Source organism: Asparagus officinalis, chromosome 5 (genome assembly GCF_001876935.1).
Source record: "Asparagus officinalis chromosome 5, Aspof.V1, whole genome shotgun sequence".
Classification (NCBI taxonomy): domain Eukaryota; kingdom Viridiplantae; phylum Streptophyta; class Magnoliopsida; order Asparagales; family Asparagaceae; genus Asparagus; species Asparagus officinalis.
The window spans coordinates 7848415-7863376 of record NC_033798.1 but is presented as its reverse complement, the minus strand read 5'-3'; the positions used below and the strand labels follow the sequence as shown (position 1 = coordinate 7863376).

At 39.9% G+C, this 14962-nt stretch overlaps 1 protein-coding gene and 1 long non-coding RNA gene across 2 annotated transcripts; one reads left to right on the top strand and one right to left on the bottom strand.

Moving 5' to 3' along the window:
• Positions 1517-2722, bottom strand: LOC109841474 (uncharacterized mitochondrial protein AtMg00810-like). The gene has a single exon (XM_020410441.1). It carries the CDS (start codon positions 2720-2722, stop codon positions 1517-1519), a length of 1206 nt encoding a protein of 401 aa, XP_020266030.1.
• On the top strand, positions 8801-9138 carry LOC109840598. The gene is made up of 3 exons (XR_002246960.1): positions 8801-8892; positions 9003-9026; positions 9105-9138. It is a non-coding gene; the product is annotated as an uncharacterized LOC109840598 (long non-coding RNA).

Genomic DNA, 14962 nt, shown 5'->3' with positions numbered 1-14962 from the left:
GGTAAATAATATCAATCTAATATTTAGAGTATTTACAAGGATATTGTCAAAGATTATATTCTATCACACATAGCCCTGTTGAAGCCTCCTCAAGTTTACCTGAAGTCTCATTACCTTGTCTGACATCTCTCAACCTCCTAAAGCCATGCTAACCTCCAGTGATGTTTCCGACCCCTCAACCAACCAACACCCCCTCCGGAGGGGTTCTCTTTATTGTATCAAGGGGATTAAAAGGGGAAAGTGTATATTTTGGATAAAATTAGAATTACAAAATTTGAAGGGGGTAATTTGGGTATACAAAATTTTTGATAATGGTTTTCTAGATTTGTTTACCTATGGACATAATATTTGTTTGTATGTTTTATGAATGCGAAAAAAATAGCTTCAATGAACCACATATGCAAACACTAGCGAACAGATAGAAAAAACAATCATTAGTTATATTTATGCTCATAAACCAAGTTTTGCTAAATTCATGAACATGATATCTTCAGGTCCATTACCAAGTTTTGCTCATAAACCAAGTTTTGCTAACTAGAGATATCTTTAGGTCCAACGAGCCACATTCTTTACTACATAAACACAAGTTCCACATATCTTCTTTAACTAACCAAAATATGTTCAACTTCTACTTAACACATTGAACTTGCACAATCACAGTGTCTATTACGTCCCATTCAGAATCAGCTTCGGTCTATTGTGTTTCATTGTTTTAAACTGCAAAAGTTCAAGCTTGATCATTTATACTTAATATTTGTTTTATTTTATCACATTGCTTACACAAAATGTCAGTCACATTGCTTACACAATTTTTTGTAGAGAAAAGATCATTTTACCAAGAAATAAGGTTATGGCAAACAACTATCCCTACATCGTGCGTATTTTTACCAAAACGAGATATTATTTTTTCTGACAGCCTGTTCTCACTAATCTACTGAGCACATCAAGTGTGTGCTTCTTGTTGTTTGAAATGTCAATGCACAAGGTCTCAATTCTATGTTGTGTGATACTTTAGACTACTTATATTACGAAATCGTACCTGTACCCGTACCCGACATGTCCTGTACCCAACACTTCTTGGACACTCCTTATATATACATATATTTATCTAAATGCGTACTCAATTATACAATAACATGATTTAATTTAGAACATTAGCAATACACTTCTTGGACGTATATCCCACACTTCTCACATCCACTTTGGAAACTTGTTGGACAAGGGTTAGGTTTCTTTCAGTTAAGAACAACAACTTCAAAGGCTCATTATCTAGCTCAGAGCTATGATTTTTAGCCCACACGTTTCAGTTGTCCCCGCTGTTAGATGAGAGCAAAATTATATTCCTTTGCTTGTTATTTTACAATGAGATTACACGTCTATATATATATACATCAACCAGCTATAAAGGTAAGAAATAAAAAGGAAGAAAATCAATGGGCAATCAATGGGGAATCAATGAGCAATCCCAAATATATTGCACAATCTGATGCTGATACGTTAACACCCCCCCTCAAACTCAAGATGGGTTAGTGGAGACCAGCTTGAGTTTGTTAAGTAAATGACAGAACCGGCCAGGAAGATGAGCTTTAGTGAAAATATCTGCAGGCTGATCTATTGAAGATATAGGAAGAAGTTGTAAGGTGCCATGCTGAAGATGTTGACGAACAAAATGACAATCATTCTCAATGTGCTTGGTGCGTTCGTGGAAAACATCATTATGAGCAATTTGAATTGCACTTCGATTGTCACAATGGAGAATGGTAGCAGAGGATTGTGGAACTCCCATATCCTCAAGTAACCAACGGAGCCAAAGTAATTCAGAAGTAGTATCAGCTAGGGCCCGATATTCAGATTCAGTACTTGATCGAGATGTGACAGTTTGCTTCTTACTTCTCCATGAAATGAGCGAGTCACCCAAGAAGAAGCAGTAACCAGTTGTGGAGTGACGATCAGTAGGATCACTAGCCCAATCAGCATCAGAATAGCCAGTTAAAATTAAGGACGAATGAGAAGAAAAATGAAGTCCATGAAGAAGAGTGCCTTTGACATATCTTAGAATACGAAGAACAACAGTAAAGTGGATAGTCCGAGGAGCAGCCATGAATTGATTGACAACATGCACAGCATAGGCGATATCAGGACGAGTCACGGTTAGATAAACAAGACTACCAACAAGTTGTCTATATAAAGTAGGATCATGAAGAGGTGTGCCATCAAATGGAGTTAGCTTAACATTGGTATCCAATGGTGTTGAGGCAGTATTTGAATCAGTGAGACCAGGTTTGGAAAGCAAATCAGAAGCATATTTGGCTTGAGACAAATAGTAGCCATCTGAACAAGAAGAGACTTCAAGCCCGAGAAAATAACTGAGTGGCCCCAAATTTTTCATCTCAAACTGTTGACTGAGGTAGTTTTGTAAGTCAGAGATGGCCATAGAATCATCACCTGTAATGATCATATCATCCACATAAAGTAACAACAGAACAATACCCTTCTCAGTACGACGGATAAATAAGGCCGAATCATGAGGGCTAGAAGCAAAACCAAAACGTGCAATAGTGGAACTGAATTTTGCAAACCATGCTCTCGGAGCTTGCTTAAGACCATATAAAGCTCTCCGAAGAAGACAAACTATTTGTGGAGGATGAGAATAACCAGGAGGAGGATGCATGTAAACTTCCTCATCCAAATCGCCGTTGAGAAAAGCATTTTTAACATCCATCTGAAGAAGGGGCTAATGTTTTACTGCAGCAACAGCTAAAAGACTACGAACAGAGGTTAAACGAGCAACAGGAGCAAATGTTTCTTCATAATCAATGCCATATTCCTGAGTATAGCCTTTAGCAACTAAACGAGCTTTATAACGCTCGACAGAACCATTAGAATGAGTTTTAATCTTGTAAACCCACTTGCATCCGATAGGAGTTTTGCCTGAAGGAAGATCCACTAAATCCCAAGTATGTGTTTTCTCTAAGGCATGAAGTTCCTCAGACATTGCTTGCCGCCAGAGAGGATCAGTACTAGCCTCACGGTAAGAACGTGGTTCTTGTAAAGAAACAATAGAAGAAAAACAATGATAATCTTGAAGATGACGAGGAGATTCTCTTATCCGATTAGAGCGACGAAGAGGAGGTTCAGGGTCATCAGTGGAGACAGATGCTGCAGATGTGGGTGCAGAGGTGGAAGGAGAATTATCAAGCTCAACTAAAGATTCTGTATCAGAGGAAGGGAACAACTCAATTGAAGGGTCGGTGAAGAACGGTTGAGAGGCGGAAAAAGAACTATGAAATTTAGACAGAGTGGAGAACATGGTATGCTCTCAAAAAGTGACATGACAAGAAATTTGTAACCGACCAGAAATAGGATCCCAACATCGATATCCTTTATGTTCTTGTCCATATCCAAGAAAACAACAAAGACGAGCCCGCGGTTCAAGTTTAGTATGTTCATGGGGGTTAAGAAGAACAAAACAAGCACAACCAAAAACTCTAAGATTTGAGTAATCAGGTGGTTTACCATATAATCGTTCAAAAGGAGACAGATTCTGAAGGACCGGAGTAGGAAGACGATTAATGGTGTAAACAGAGGTAAGTGCAGCCTCACCCCAAAATTTTTCAGGACAGGATGCTGAAAGAAGTTGAGCACGAACAGAATCTAAAATGTGACGATGTTTACATTCTGCACGACCATTTTGTTAGGAGGTATAAGGACATGATCTCTGAACAATAGTTCCCTGCTGTTTGAGAAACTGAAGAAGAATAGAATCTTGATATTCCATGGCATTATCAGTACGAAAAATTTTGATACAGCAAGAAAATTGAGTTGTAATCATGGTAGAAAAATCAATATAGATTTGAGATAATTCAGATCTATGCTTAAGAAAACATATCCATGTAAATCTAGAATAGTCATCAATGAATAAAACAAAATATTTATAACCATTCACAGTAGGAGTAGGAGCAGGACCCCAAATATCAGAATGAATCAAGCCAAAAGGAGTATCACATTTAGAGTTACTATGATTAAAAGATAAGGCAGGCTGTTTTGCGAGTTGACAATGTAAACAATCAAAAGACTCAAATTTGGAAAGACCTAAAGTTCCACTAGAAACTAAAGGACGAAGTTTACTAGCGGATGCATGACCAAGACGAAGATGCCACTGGTATATTAATGGAATGGTGGTGGAAGCAGAAATCGATCTGGGAGCAGAAACTTTAAGAGATGTGAGCTCAAATAATCGTCCCACCTTGCGCCCCGTGCCAATTATCTGTCCCGTTTGAAGATCCTGAACCTGACAACCATGGGGAGAGAAAAGAACAGTTAGACCAAGATCACATAATTGACCAACCGAGGCTAAGTTTAGGGATAATTTAGGGACACAATAAGTATCAGGAAGGTTTAAATTAGAGGTAGATGCTGTTCCAATATGGGTAATAGACATACAATTACCATCAGCAGTTTGAATGGGTGGCAGAAATTTGCTAGAAGTTTTATTAGATAAGAGAGACATTTGAGAAGTCATATGATTGCAACAAGCAGAGTCAAGAAACCAAGAATCACCTGCAGTGACAGCTAATGCAGTGGAAGATGAAGGATTAGAGGATATCACCTGTTTGAGAAGAGCTTCGAGATCGCTAACAGTAAGAACAGAGGAAGGGGACTCATCAGAAGGAGTAGTAACAGCAGCAGCAGAAGAACTAGCCTTAGAGAAAAACTTAGATTTTGTTGAAGTTCCTTAAGGACAAGGTGGACGGGTTGGACAATTTTCCAAAATATGACCATGTTTGTGACAGTATCTGCACTCAATAGTAGAGCAATTTGCAAATGTATGTCCAGTATTTCTACAATTCTTACACAAGGATGAGCCAGATGCAGAGCGTGGCCGAGTGATAGCAAGAGCAACTTCCGGTAAAGGAGATTTAATCAAACCAAGACGTGTTTCCTCAAATAAGATTTCTTTAACAGCAGCATCCAAAGAGGGTAAAGGATCACGATGCAACAGAGCAGCACGAACAGATTCATATTCAGGACGTAGAGCCATGAGAACCTGAATAAGGCGAAGATGATCATCGCTGATATTAGCTTATGCTAATTGATTTCATATAGGCTGAATGACAGCAAGGAAGTCATTAACAGATTGTCCAGAGTCTTGTTTAAGACTGGCAAGAGTTGTGAGCAGTTGATAATAGTGTGCAAGACCTGTAGTTTTGTACCGATTGGACAAGAAATCCCAAATTTCTTTTGCAGTATCAAAATCAGTAAACTGGATATGAATGGCTGAAATAGAGGTGTTACAGAACCAGGTAATTATCTGATGATTTTTGCTATCCCAATCTTCAAGACGTTCTGCATACTTGGTATTGTTTTCATCAGCATCTCGGACTGGTTAAACAACATCGCCAGTAATAATGCGCCAAAGCTTATGTCCAATTAAGAAGCTTTTCATTCGTTGAGACCATAGAGTATAATTAGAGCCATCCAAAATAACAGTAATAGAACGAAAGATTTCAGATTTCTCCATATCAGCAATTCCAAAAGGACCAAACATAAGAGAACCAAACCCACAAAAATCACACTTTTATGTATGACAGCTGAGAAGAAGAGAAGGACCAAACATAAGAGAACCAAACCCACAAAAATCACACTTTTATGTATGACAGCTGAGAAGAAGAGAGGATCTGGTCGGTTCTGGGCGATGGGAGGCGTGGATCTGGCCGGAGGAGTTCACTGGCGACCGGCTGAGCAGCGAAGCTCTGGCTGGAGGAGAAAGCTCGGTTCTGGGCGGCGGATCTGGTCGGTTCTGGGTGGCGGAAAGCGCGGATCTGGTCGGTTCTGGGCGACGGAAAGCGCGGATCTGGCCGGAGGAGTTCGCTGGCGACCGTCTGAGTGGCGAAGCTCTGGCTGGAGGAGAAATCTTGGTTTTGGGCGGCGGTTCAGGTCTGAAGAGGCCAGCAGGATGGCGGTTCGGATCTGGGTTTGTCGGGGAGGGCAGGGATGCGAACGGGAAGGTGTTCGCCGGCGACGGGATGGCGGCGAAGCTCTGGCCGGAGGAGGGAGCACGGGTCTGGTGTGGTCGTCGACGCTGGAAACGTGAGAGAGAGAAGATGGAGGCGGTGATCTGTTTTAAGAGCAGAGCTTTGATACCATGTTAGATGAGAGCAAAATTATATTCCTTTGCTTGTTATTTTACAATGAGATTACACGTCTATATATATATATACATCAACCAGCTATAAAGGCAAGAAATAAAAAAGGAAGAAAATCAATGGGCAATCAATGGGGAATCAATGAGCAATCCCAAATATATTGCACAATCTGATGCTGATACGTTAACAATTACCATGCCATGTTTACAAACTAAGTTCTTTTAACATCCGTAAAAAATTGAATGTTAACTTTTCATTTATGACCATTACCCATAATAAAATTACAATAGGAGTCTTCATACTTTATCAAAATATTTTTTAGGCATGCTGGACTGGATATCGAAGAAGATGACAAACATACAGATCGGGTAATCCAGCAAGTTAATTACAAAAATCAAACTTGCAATGAAAACTGAATTGCATTCCAAAAGAGCAGGCTTACTTCATTGAAGATTTTGAAAAATCGAAAAATGATTGTTTTTGTCCAGATCTAACCGCCATTTATTTGAAGTTTATTCTTTTTCCCTACTACACTTAAAAACAAAGAGCACATAAAATTTATAGGCTAAAATATGAAATTCGCATATAAAGGGATATCATTATACCATTCTGGTGCATAAACTAACGCCGATTGCACTAGCGTAAAAATGACAAAGTTGTAATGATTAGCCATTTCTGATCACCGATGGTAATTTTTAAGCACTAAAATTAAGACATTTTTGCATATGTATCCCTCAGATAACTCATATTTTTAGATTTATCCCCAAGTTTTAAATTTTGTAAAACAAATCCATCTCTATGTTTGGATTTATCCTCAAGATATTTGCAAAACAACCCCAAAAAAATCCAAAGAAAACACCTTCCTTTTTCATATTCTCACTCTCACCTCTTTTTTTCCTCTTTCTCCAACCCCACCTCTTTGCTCAATTTCTTCAACTTCTCTCTCATCTTTCCTTCCTCTCTTCTCCTCCCTTCTCTTCCCTATCATCCATTCCCTCCTGCACTTTATATGCCAATTTGATATTTGAGCCATCATTTATAAAACAAAGAATTCACATTAATCAGAACTTCATATGCACAAACATGAATGTTCTTTTAAATTGAAAAGTTCCCGGTTACACAATAATTGTTAGAATATGAAAATATAAACTCAGCTCTTGTTATAACTTAGGAGTTTTGGTGCAATGGTTTTAGAGGGATTAAATTTAAAATGATATAGAGAAGCCCAACTTTAAATCTCACCGGTTACGAATTTAAAGCTGATTTTCTAAAAAACTAAAATAAGGTGTCAGATCAATTTCAAAATTGGCACAACAATAGAACCTGTCTTATGTAGGAAGATTGTAGCTGATTAAGTCAATTATCCTGGGAATTCAAATCTTTTGGACAAGCAATTATATACTACCTATTAAAGTTCTAAAAAAGATTGATAGCATGTGTGCTGATTTTCTCTGGGGACATAAAGTTCATTTGGTGTCCTGGTCTTCTATCTGCCTGGATTTGAAGAATGGCGGATTGGGAGTCTATTCAGCAAAATTTTGGAACTATGCATCAGTAGCTAAGCTCCTTTGGATGATACATCTCAAAAAGTATATTCTTTGGATCAAATGGGTGCACAACAACTATCTGAGACAATCAAATATTTGGCAAGTTTAACCTAAAGAGAATGATTCATGGACATGGAAGCAAATGCTAAGGGTAAGAGATACACTGAGAATAAAATTTGGAAATATTGATAACCTATTAAACATCCTCAATGGTTGCTGTGATAATGGAAATATCAGTATATCTTCTATATATAGAAAGATCAATCATCAAGCCTCATTAACTATATTCTCTGAAACTATTGGGTGGGGTGGGGGGTGGCATTATCCTGAGCACTCATTTATCTTGTGGCTTGCCTCTCTGTCCAGGCTAACACAAGAAAGATTGTGTAGATTGCGAATACTAAACACTATTCAATGTGTTGTGTTCAAGCAATCGTCAAATGGAATCCCGTCATCATCTCTATTTTGAATGTCAGTATTCTGCAAATGTATGGAACAAAGTTATGGACTGGCTTGGATTTAACTAGAGGTCATGTAGTTGGAATCGGCTCGTAAACTGGTACAATATGAACTTGAGAGGGAATGGATTTAAGAAGAAATTAAAGAGGATGGCTTTGTTGACTTCAGTGTACATGATATGCCAGGAAAGGAATATCAGAATTTTTCAGCAAAAAGCTTGAGAACCTGACATATTGTTCCGTACAGTGAAGTTCATCATTTACTCAAAAATTTTGAATGAGAATGTTCCAATACACGTAAGGGAGTACTTAGAGGGATTGTTTTGAGTAGCATGAGTGTTTTTACTAGGCTCGATCTGTTAATAATTTATGATGTACTTCTTAACTGCTTACTTGGTAAATGAATAAAATATTTTTTCATTGACCAAAAAAAAGTCTTTAACTGAGAAAAAAGAAAGTGGGGGCCCTAGTACAGAGATTAAATTGTTCTTTCAACAAGTATTCCATTTCTATTTAAAGAGTGCCAGGTGACTAACCTCTAAAGAAATGAATGTCCCATAAGTCAGCATCATAGCATTAGTCATAGATTAATACTTTCCATATATATAAGAGGATAAGAACCATTATTAATTAATTAAATTATAGAGATCAGAGAGAAAGTAGACTTGCTACCACTTATAAATATGGACGTTAGGTCCTGGGATTGAGTTATCATCACAACTATCTACCATTGGCATCATGGTACTCTCTCTCTCCCTCAAAAGCATGCTAATCAAGATTATGATCTAGTTGATGTGATTATATAATTTCCTCGTATTAATTTATTCGCTATTTTCATATTGTTGTTGCAGGCGTACTATTACATATTACCATCGGTATCTCCCTCTCTCTATCTTATTATTTCTTTGAATGACAACTATCTTGATATGTACTATAATCTTGTTTCCATGCAGAATCAAATTGTAAACTCTCGCGGCGCCACTCTTTATTGCAGCAACAATGATGGTGGTGTTGTGCGCAGCGGAAATTTCGGCAGAGTTTCTGGTGCACAATAAGAGAGAAAGATCGATAAGAATTCTTGTTTCTCAAAGGGAACAAGAATCTGAAGCCTAATATCCCATCAAAGTGGGATATTAGCTCTTCCTCTCGTCAGCTCTAGGACTGCGCGTCGAGGGATCCTAAAAAATATTACAATGGCCACAAACACAAATAAACCAATTTTACGTGGTTCGACAAACTGCCTACGTCCACGGGGCAAGGAGGGGGAGATCTACTATTAAAGAGAAAAAGAATATAATGGGTTTACAACTCTCACAATCTAAACCCTCAAATAGGCTCCTTGTTTTTCTTCACAAGAAAAGGTCAGCCTCCAAATATTTTTTCTCTCTTCACAAAACCCGAGACAGTCCCCACACTCTCGCAGCTGATTTTCTTCCCTCTCTCTGCACCGCGCCTTTCACCAAAAGCCACTCTTTCTTGCCCTGCCGCAGCCACCCCCTCAATTGCACCATCCTTCACGAAACCCTAGAAGGGTTTTTATAATGCTTTGTACTTAACTTTCGGGTGGGCCTTTGCCTTGATGTCCGCAACGAGAGAAGAAGAAAAAAACAAAAAACAAAACACGTGATCCTTTGCTTCATTCACGTGGTGTGGTCCCCACACGATTTTTACAGCCTTACTGAACTCTTATGGCCCACACAAGCACACCTCCAATAATTCTCCACCTCGGTGAAGTTTTCCCAAAACTGAGCCGACACCAACCAAACCAAATGTCTCACTTGTTATGTCCAATACACCGTGAAACAATTTACGACAACAGACTCAATCCATAACAAGTCAAGACCCAAATGAGAATGCAAACACTCTCCAAATATCTGTATCAACTCACCAAAGCAATCTCACCCCCATCAAAAATCTAACCCGGCTGCATCATAAAGACTGCCTACGTATCCTCTTGACCAAGGAATCAAGCCGAACGTAGTTCACTCAAATGGCCTCCAAAGGCCTCAATCCAATAGAAGAGTTCACAACCCTTCTCCAATATCATCAACTCTGCGGCTGATAGCACCTCTAATGGCCTCAAACACCTCCACCTGAGGTGAACCACTGGCCATATCCAAACTATGTCTGCCAGCTGCACTCGAATCAAAATCCAACTCATCATCTGCATCCGAATCCAAATGACTTCCACGCTGTGTCACCTCAGCTGGAATCCCAATCAATGTAGAATGACCTGGAGTATGTGGGAAAATCTCCACCCAATGTGGAGTAGCATCAATCTCCACCCGCTGCGATACTTCTAAGGTCTGTCCAAAACTCTTCACCTGCTGAGAGTCAATCGGCTCCCTCATCGAAGCCTCATATAAAGTGACACTACCAGACCTATCTTCCAATGGAGTTTTACCTCCAATCACAGCAGTTGACAACTCTTTAATAGGATGACCCAAATATGTCGAAGCCTCTGTCCAGAAACTTTTCTGCAGTCCCACCAGAATGGAGTACCTTCACCTTTCTGTCTATTACACACTTCTTCAATTTGTTGGATACTACTAGGACTTTCTCCAAAGGGGATTTGGTTGCAACCCAAACACGCCTAGAACAGTCACCAACAAAGGAAACCAAACGCCTATTACCTCCCAATGATGCCCCCTTGGAAGGCCCCCAAACATCCACGTGAACTCCTCCAGAACGACCCTTAGCACGGTGAATAGAGGTGCCACACTTCACCTCGGTCTTCTTGCTCACATCAACATGTTCACTGGACTTCAAACTGCAGGTCTTTGCACCCTCTTTCAATCTATGCGAGGAATCAATACTGGAATGGCCAAGCCCCAAATGCCGCAGTCTAGTCGAATCAACAGAAGTCGCCAGTTCTCCACCTGCCACTATTCCTCCAGTCAAGTAATACAGGTTATTTCTCCTGACGCCCTTCATCAAAATACGAGAGTCTCTCGCAATCTCGAGAACCATGTCCTCAACACGAACCTTCAGATCCTCTCCAACCAAAGCTCCAATTGAGATCAAGTTCTTCCTCAAAGAAGGAACATATCTCACATCAACTCCCTAACCGTCCCGTCAAATATTTTTATGTGAATTCTTCCTATCCCAAGGATCCGGCATACACGATTATCAGCCATGTACACCACACCACTATCCACCAGCTTCTCAAAACTGGAGAACCATTCCCTTCTAGGGCACACATGATAGGTCGCATCACTATCCAACATCCATTCAGATTCCTCCGAATAGCTATCTGTAGGACTGATAGAAAGCGAATAAATAGAAGACTCAGAATTATTACCATCCGATACGATGTTTGCTTCTGATGATGGTTGCTTCCCTTTTCCCTTCTGCTTATTCTTCATCCATTCGTCGAGCTTTGGGCAGTCTTTCTTCCAATGACCAGTCTCCTTGCACCAAGCACACTGATCTTTTCCAACTCTAGACTGTGACTTCCAATTCTTTCGGTTTGGACCCTTCCCTCTTGCGACCAACGCCTCCGCTACCGGCTCAACTGAAGCCTCCTTATCCTTCTTTCGAAGCTGATAATTCATAAGTGCAGCGGTGACCTCACTATATGAAAGTGATGCCTTCCCATTAATCAGAGTAAGAACGAATGTCTCATATTCCTCGTCGGGCAAGGAACTCAATAACAGCAACGTCTTGTCCTCATCTTCAATCACGACATCTACATTCGCCAATTCCGCAAGAAGCTTAGTGTAGTGGTTCATGTGATCTCTAATGGAGGTTCCCTTCTTCAATTAGAAACGATAAAGCCTCCTCTTCAAATGCAAGCGATTTTCCACACTCTTGGTCAAATACTTGCTTTCGAGAATCTCCCAAATCTTTTTCGCAGATCTTGAGTCAAACAAGATCTAATTACACCATACGCCGTTCGATTCATCTTTTTCCAAACCTTCTCTTCAATCTCATCTGGCTTGCCATCTAACTCCAAGGTATCCTCCAAATTCTGCGCGTTCAGCGCATCCAAAACCTCGCATCTCCATAATCCAAAATTTTTTGTGCCATTAAACTTCTTCACATCTATCTTCATAGAGTGGATATTCAAACTCTGAATGGTCTTCACACCAGAAGCACCACCCTCGACACCCGAAGCACCTTCTTTCCCCGACATCTTACGCACCAACGAACAAAGAATAGATCCAAAACTGAAAGATAGAGTCTTTACCAAAAGATCCCACCTTTATCACCAACGAAGTCCTAAACGGGCCTCCAAATTGATCTACTCCTCCAACCAAACCCTAGATCTGAAATCTGGGCTCTGATACCACTTGTTGTGCGCAGCGAAAATTTCGGCAGAGTTTCTGGTGCACAATAAGAGAGAAAGATTGATAAGAATTCTTGTTTCTCAAATGGAATAAGAATCTGAAGCCTAATATCCCATCAAAGTGGGATATTAGCTCTTCCTCTCGTCAGCTCTAGGACTGCGCGTCGAGGGATCCTAAAAACTATTACAATTGCCACAAACACAAATAAACCAATTTTACGTGGTTCGGCAAACTGCCTACATCCACGGGGCAAGGAGGGGGAGATTTACTATTAAAGAGAAAAAGAATAAAATGGGTTTACAACTCTCACAATCTAAACCCTCAAATAGGCTCCTTGCTTTTCTTCACAAGAAAATGTCAGCCTCCAAATATTTTTTTCTCTCTTCACAAAACCCGAGACAGTCCCCACACTCTCTCAGCCGATTTTCTTCCCTCTCTCTGCACTGCGCCTTTCACCAAAAGCCGCCCTTGCTTGCCCTGCCGCAGCCACCCCCTCAATTGCACCATCCTTCACGAAACCCTAGAAGGTTTTTATAATGCTTTGTACTTAACTTTCGGGTGGGCCTTTGCCTTGATGTCCGCAAAGAGAGAAGAAGGAAAAAAAAACAAAACGCGTGATCCTTTGCTTCATTCACGTGGTGTGGTCCCCACACGATTTTCACAGCCTTCTTTCTCTTCATGTGTGTTGCCTACTGAACTCTTATGGCCCACACAAGCACACCTCCAATAGGTGGTGATTATGCTAACTACGTAATAAATAAAACATATGAGATGATGTCGACAGGACAATTCGAGCACATTAATTTCCAGCATAACGTAGGAGGACGCGTTAACGTCCAGGTGAATGGAGGAGGAGGAGGCGGTGGTGGTGGTGGAGGAGGAGATGGTTGTGGAGGAGGACGCGGCGGTGACCAAAGAGTCTTTATTGGGGGGAATTACTGATCTACGAAGGAAAATGATTGAGTAAAAGGGTTGCTTATCTGCTATTTGTTTGTGCTCATGAATACTGACTAGTGTGTTGCATTGTGGTAATTATTAGCATGATTTCGGAATAAATTGAGGTGAGAAAATAAGCTTGTTACGGTCATGACTTCTTCTGAACCACTTTTGGGAATTGTCAAGTGTGATGTTTGTCTCCTAAATTTATGTAACTAATCGGGATGGCTTTGGAATAAAACTGACGTGAGAAAATCAGCTCTGGTTTTGCAACAAATTAAACTGACGTGAGAAAACGAGCTCGTTGCTCTTTCACTTCTTCTGTACTATCCTCCCTCGGAGATTGTGTACATATTATGTGGATATTGTGCTAGTGTCTTATCTTGCTTCCCTCTAAAAAAGTTTTTTTTTTTTACTGCTAGAGTGTACATTGATGGGCTTAGATAGTAAGCCTAAGGGTTTAAGTAATGCATGGGTAACTATTTTCTCACGGTGGATGAGCCAAACAATTCGGCACTTATTCATTGGATCTCACATCTTATAATCGCACCAATGAGCATGTCAAAGTCCGTCTTTGGTAATGTGCAAACTATGCGGACAAGAAGCTTTTATTTCTTTATTAGAGAAAATACTGTTGGCGCATGTTATTAAATCTGGAATAATTAATATAGATATATAATAGCAAAAACTTAACAGAAAATTAAAGTACAGTAATTTAAATTTTCAACTCAGCTGCTGTGCGTTTGTAAAACGCTATGCTTAAAACATTATTTGGCCTACTCCGATGCAAGGATCTCAAGGCCAAATTGCTTCCAGGAACAGCAGTCCAGTACTCTGGTGTGCACCGACCCAGTACTGTCAAGATCTCCTCGATCTATAAGGCAAAGATCTCCTCGATCTATCAGGCAAAGATCTCCTCGATCTATAAGGCAAAGATCTCATCGATCTATCAGGCAAAGATCTCCTTGAGATCTCAGGCAAAAGATCTCCACGATCTATCAGGCAAAAGATCTCCTCGATCTATCAGGCAAAATTCCTATAAGCACTAGCTATTTTACAATCTATATCTGTATATATTGATTGTTGTTTTTGGAATGAATTTTCCTTAAGGATTTAAGGTCTATTTATAGCGTTTGGGAAAACACTATGCACTAATAAAATAATATTAGTTACTATTCATGTGGGGGGTCACACTCTTTATTTTTTAACAATTACAGCTGCTTTCGGTGCAGAGAGATTTCAACCACGTTTTTATTTTCATTTTCAAAAAATGTGGGACCCAGCAATTTTGTTTTTATCCATTTTCAAAATATGTTAGGCAACACTTTTGACTTTAGTTTAATAAACTATATCTAACAATCCCCCACAAGTTTTTTAAACTAGTGTTGTGTAACGGTGCTGTCGTTTCAATCGTTGTGCATAAGGTAGATGTCGTAAGGACTTGAATCTCTCTTAGACCAACTGAATAAAAGATAGGTGCATGGTGTCGCAGAGACTTGAACCAGCACATGTCTAAAAATCCAGCGATCACACTAGATCAAACTTATTTGTGGTAGTTTTCACTTTGAACCACTCTTGTCTTTGCC